The sequence below is a fragment of the Zingiber officinale genome, chromosome 1A, assembly GCF_018446385.1.
Source record: "Zingiber officinale cultivar Zhangliang chromosome 1A, Zo_v1.1, whole genome shotgun sequence".
NCBI lineage: Eukaryota > Viridiplantae > Streptophyta > Magnoliopsida > Zingiberales > Zingiberaceae > Zingiber > Zingiber officinale.
The window spans coordinates 151,149,133-151,155,359 of NC_055987.1; the positions used below are offsets into that span (position 1 = coordinate 151,149,133).

General features: G+C 43.4%; 1 protein-coding gene across 1 annotated transcript; it reads left to right on the top strand.

Annotated features, from left to right (window-relative positions):
* The first annotated feature begins 630 nt into the window (after positions 1-630).
* On the top strand, positions 631-3,220 carry LOC122037968 (protein DWARF AND LOW-TILLERING-like). Its single transcript, XM_042597475.1, has 2 exons — positions 631-1,006; positions 1,556-3,220. Exons 1-2 carry the CDS (start codon positions 967-969, stop codon positions 3,055-3,057), a joined length of 1,542 nt encoding a protein of 513 aa, XP_042453409.1. The 5' UTR covers positions 631-966; the 3' UTR covers positions 3,058-3,220.
* The last annotated feature ends 3,007 nt before the right edge of the window (positions 3,221-6,227 follow it).

Here is a 6,227-nt window from a genome sequence, read left to right on the forward strand (position 1 = left end):
AGGGGGAGATCACCATCACTATTTTTTAAAATAAAAAAGATTTAAATTATAATTCGGATGTCTAAAAAATGATTACTAATGAGAGGGGAATGTCGGGAGGATTAAAATAAAAATTCTATATCATTTTAATAATTTTCTTTTTCTACGTACTCTTGTTTTTGATAAATTGTCGTTATTTTTATCGTTAAATCTAAAATGCATTCGAATTTTTAAAAATATATATATAAACAAAAAGAAAAACACGCTGTGTTTGTCTTGCTCGCGACGTGGCTCAGCTCCGAAATTCTCGGAGCTCCCATCAACTGTACTTGGCCTCCTCATAGCACGTCAGGCTACACGCGTCAACATTTTAGCGGCAGTACGTTCCGGCCTTCAGATGTCCGGTGTCAGCCTCGCCCCACCCCATCCCCGCACACCCACGCGGGGTTGGTCGAACCAAGAAGTTTCCGGTCGCGGTACGGTCACCGACCAGCCCTGAATCTGATTCCCCCAACGGTCGAATTGGCAAAAGCGTATTATTATTATTACCAACGGTCAAAATCAGTGCCAAACCTGTCCGTCCGATGCGAATCCAACGGGAGGACATCGCGAACAGAATCGTCTCAGGAATCCCGATTCCCTACGGGCCGTGGAGTTCTTTTTGCCCTCCTCGCCTGGTGCCGTCCGTGGCGACTCACATTCAACCCCCGTTGCAGTAGCAGAGAGAGGCCAAGGAGGAGGAAGACAGAGCAGGAAATGGAAGCAGTGCCCAAGGAGGAGGAAGAAAAACACACCAAAACACCCTAGTTTTCCCTTCTCGAATCTCTTCTTCTCTAATCTTCGCACTTGAGGAAATCAAACTAGTGGAAGTTTTGGATTGGGGGATGTCACTGGAAAGCTAAACTCTCTCCTTTTTCGTTTTCTTTAATCAGGTGATTGCGAGGAAGATCATGGAGCTGAAGGAGACCTCTGCAATGATCAAACGACATGCTTCGATGTGGAGTATCGACGTGCTCAGATCATCTCGGTAATGTTTTCGAATCAGTATTTTCTTTCACACAGTTCTAGTTTGTTCAATGCGTTAGAAGAATCTATAAACAAGGAACTAAAAGATAACTTGCGTTCTATTTTTCCATTCTTTGATCGTTCGTACTCCACTCGTTTCAATTGAGGTATCAAATCATTCATTCTTTCCGACGGTAGTCGGTCTTTCTTTCCTTGGAAAGAAAAGGAACAGGAATTTTTATCTTCTTGACATAATATTTCATTTTGTTGATCTGCATAATAAGAAGCAATTGGGACGAGAGGCAGAGGATGTTGGCTGGGTGCTCGTCGAGGCTGCTGTCGGCGGGGCACAAAGTGAGTGAGAGTGGTGAGAATAACGTTCTTAGTCATTCTCGCATTCCACCTCCTCCGACGCAGCAGATGAGCACCCGCCGGCTCGACCTGCCCTGCAGCATCTCTTCCTCCTCTTGCAAGGAGAAGAAGAAGCTGCCACCGGCGAGCCGAGTCGCTTCTTGCCCCTTTATTAGGCCGCAGAACCCAGTAACGCATTCCTTTTCCTCGTCTTCCATAGTGCCCCAAGCATCCGCGTGGCGCGGTGGAGCCATTGACGTGGCGGAAGCTGGTGGCGTCGGCAGGCACTGGGAGCGCCGGAGGAGCCGGAAAAGATCCATCGAACTCGAAACCCTCGACGACAGCGATCAAACCAAGAGGACGAGGACTGGCGACCTCGACGATGACTCGAGCACCGGCGAAGAAGATGAAAAATACACAATCGAGGATTCGTCTCCCGGCTCCAGCTCTTGGTGCAGAGACTACAGTTCATCGCCAGGGAAGCGCAATGAACCTAATCGTTATGTTGCCGGTGCAATAGGCAACCCGACGGAGCAGCAGGGGTTTGAAGTCGTGAGCTTTCTCACGTCCTGCGCCGAGTCCATCGCCTCGGCGAACTGCCTAGCCATCAACTTTTTCTTAGCTCGACTCGGCGAGACGGCCACCACGACCGGCGCCTCCCCCATCCACCGAGTCTCCGCCTACTTCACAGAAGCTTTCGCGCTCCGAGCCGTTAAGTTGTTCCCTCGCATCTTCTCCATCGCTCCGCCGCGGAGCCTTGTTCACCCTTCGGACGACGATAACCACGTGGCCTTGCGGATCCTCGACTGCACCACTCCCATCCCAAAGTTCCTCCACTTCACCGTCAACGAGATGCTGTCGAAGGCATTCGAAGGGCAAGACAGAGTGCATATCATCGATTTCGACATCAAGCAAGGTGTTCAGTGGCCAAGCTTGCTCCAGAGCTTGGCTTCCAGGCGTCACCCGCCCACACACGTGCGCATCACCGGAATCGGGGAGTCCAGGCAGGAGCTCGCCGACACAGGGCTCAGGCTATCTCGTCTAGCGGAATCGATGGGCCTCGCCTTCGAGTTCCACGCGGTCGTGGACAGGGTGGAGGACGTGAGGCTCTGGATGCTCCATGTCAAGAGGGAGGAGTGCGTGGCCATCAACTGCGTTCTAATGCTTCACCGGGCGCTCCATGACGAGACCGGGAAGGCTTTCTCCGACCTTCTTGAGCTCGTCAGGAGCACGAACCCAGCAATTGTGGTGATGGCAGAACAAGAAGTGAAGCACAACGAAGCCAATTGGGGGAGAAGGATGGCCAGATCATTGAAGTACTACACGGCCATCTTTGATGCCTTGGATCACGCTATGCCCAAGGACAGCCTTGCCAGGATCAAAGTCGAAGAGATGTTTGCCAAAGAGATCAGGAACATAATTGCTTGTGAAGGTGATGATCGCGTCGAAAGGCACGAAAATTTCCAGGGCTGGAAGAGGCTAATGGAGGACGGTGGTTTCAGAAACCTGGGATTCAGACAAAGAGACATGCTTCAAATTCACATGATACTGAAGATGTACAGTTGCAGTGAGAACTACAAGTTGGAGAAACAAGGGGAAGGTGAAGCACTCACTCTCAAGTGGTTGGATCAGGCTCTCTACACTGTCTCAGCTTGGGTTCCTTCAAAAGTCGCAGGCAGTTCCTCTACTTCTCAATCAAATCTGCTGCTGGCTTCTGCATGAGTTTTTCACAGTTCTTACAGATTCTTTTATACCATTCTTACAGATACATTAATTCTTTATTCATTTGTTGTTTAGTCTCATCGCTTCAATTGTTGTAATTTTGATGCTCAGAACATACTGTAGTTGCTCGAACTGAAACTGAAAGGTTCTTCAATTGTTCAAACACAATTGGTTGTTTACTCTTTACTCTGCATCTGCGGAAACAAAGTTAAATGATTTTTTCCCCCGAATTCTATTGAGATCTGACTCCTTTCATCGATGCGATCTATAACTGGTGAGGATCTTTTGTGAAGCTGAAGCAAAGTGTCAAGGGTTGACAATGGGCATTTTGATTTTAAGAAGTTGTAGAATCAATCGTTTGACCTCTCTTTGGTCAATGTATGGTTAATTTTCAAGTCTCTGCCAAAGTATGCTTCAGTCTATGTCGCCACAAAGGGAAGATGATTCTTTGTTTAAAATTTCTTCAGTAAAATCTAAGTATATAGGATTGACAAACTCAATCGACTTTTAGAGTGTCAGAGTATATATATTTATTTGTTTATAATTTTTAAGGTAATTTGATTTTTTTTTTATATTTAGAGTTTAGGGTTTCATAACTAAACTATATAAAGACTTTATACTCTGTATTTTCAATCATTAATTTTGGATTCAATAATATGGTTAGTCTTTTCTTTTTCTTAATTTCTACCTTGGTATCAGAGCAGGGTTCTCTTTTTCTTACCTAATTTTTTCTGTCACAACTTGTTATTGCTTACTATTGCCGCTGTCGTCTCATGCTGCTACCGATTTCAACGTCGATGCCCTGTCCTACCGATTTCGACGCCGACAACCTGCCCTGCCGATTTCAACGCCGACACTCTTTTCTGCCGATTTCGGTGACGACGTCCTATGCTGCTGATTTCAGCATCGACATTATTTTCTGTCAATTTCGGTGTCGACGCCCTGTGTTAATGATTTTGGTATTGACGTCCTTTTCTACTCATTTCAACACTGACACCATGTGCTGCTGATTTCTACGTTTGACATCCTTTTTTGCCTCAAATTCTCTGTAAGACCATGGGTCGTCCTGACATCAGTTTTTACGAATCGTATAGATACGCATCCTTACAGTTTGGTTATTTTGAACATTGCTCGTTCTCCCAACATGCCTGGTCGTACAAATGCTTCATGGAAATCTGATCCATATATGTTGGAGCAGTTTCAACAGTTCCTTACTTCACAGTCCTCTGTCATGTTAGTTTCCTCTCATATAGGTTTATCATCGTCTATTTTTTAAGGTATATCTTCATCCTTATGGATTTTGGACTCTGGTGCCTCCCATCATATGTCATCTAATTTATCATCTTTTATTTCTTTTTCTCCCCATTCATCTATATCTATTGTGTCTGCTAATGGTACTCCTATGTCATTGTCGGTTCAATTGTTACATCTTGTTTATCTCTTACTGATGTTTATTATATTCCGAGTCTTAATTTAAATCTTATTTCTGTTAGTCAATTATATGAGTCTGGATAGCTAGTCTCTTTTTATTTATCCAATTGTTATGTTCAGGACCCGCAATCTCAAAAGTTGATTGAGACAGGTTGTAGGCAAGGAGGACTCTATGTTTTAGATTAACTCAGAGTACCAAAAGTTGTAGCTTCGAGTGTGGATTTATCATCTTTTCATCTGAATCTTTCATCTTCTGATTTTTTTATTTGTAGTACTCTCGTTTAGGTCATGTTTCAGCATCTCGTTTGCAGTTTTTAGCTTCTACAGGAGTATTAGGACCTTTAAAAAGTTTTGATATTTCTGATTGTAGTGGTTGTAAACTGGCCAAATTTTCTGCTTTACCATTTTCTAAAAGTCTTTTTTTTCTTCTGCTTCATTTGATCTTATCCATTCTGATGTGTGAAGATCCTTTCCTATTCCTACAAAGGGGGGGTCAAGGTATTATGTTTCGTTTATTAATGATTGCACTCGTTACACTTGGGTTTATCTTATGAAACACAGGTCTGATTATCTTACCATTTTCAATAACTTCAGAGCTTTTGTGAAAACTCAACATTCTAGTGTCAAAGTGTAAAGATACTCTTGAATAGAATGATGTGATTGAATGAAAACATAGGCATCTTGTTGAAACAATCCGTTCATTTTTATTGTCAGCCAGTGTTCTTAATATCTTTTATGGGGAAGCAATTCTTACCACTTCTCACGTGATTAATAGAATTCCAACCTCACACAATTTAGGCTTGTCACCTTTTGAAAAATTGCATGGGCATACTCCTCTCTATTCCCCTTTATGTGTTTTTGGTTGTACTTGCTTTGTCCTTCGTCCACATATCGAGCGTAATAAATTAGCCTCTCGGTTTGCTCTTTGTGTCTTTTTGGGTTATGGTGTTACTAAAAAAGGATATCGTTACTTTAATCCCATTAGCAAAAAATTGTATGTCTCTCGTCATGTTGTGTTGCTTGAGCATATTCCATTTTTTTATTCCAATTAGTTCGCATAATAGACAAAGTTAGATCTACTTTGTATTGATCTTTTCAATACTGACATTGAGGAAGTTTCTGTTGGATCGAGAAATTTGCTAGAGGGGTGGGCGTGAATAGTGATTTAAAACGTTCGTGTCGAGAGTAAGTAGCGGAAGAGAAAAAAAATAACGCTAACACAAACCGATTTACTTAGTACGGAGCTTTGGTCGACTCCTACTCCAAGGCTCGCACTCGTCGAGTGCTTTCGTTAGGCAATCACTAATAGTTCATAAAATTGGATTATAATTTTGAGTACATGAACTATTAAGAAAAATATCGACAACAAAATAAAGGAAAGAAAAACTCTTTAGTAGTACGTTGTCGGAGTAGCATCACAACATCATCGGAGCACAGCGTAGTAGAGCAGATATCATTGTTATTTGAAGCTCTGGAGAAGGCCTCCTTATATAGGAAGCTCTGGGTGCGCGGATCCCTTCCGGGCGCCTAGACTGTGATGTAGCCCGACCAACCAAAGCACTCCACGTTGTGACGTCGTTTCAGGATAGATTTTGCATTCCGAGTGCTCGGATCCCTTCCCGGTGGCCGAACCTCTATTTTCTAGTTACCTGCAAGAAAACATTAGTACAAGATAAAATGCAAATTATACTACCCTGCAAAATAAATGGTTAGCACAGTTATATAAGGAATGAGTAGTA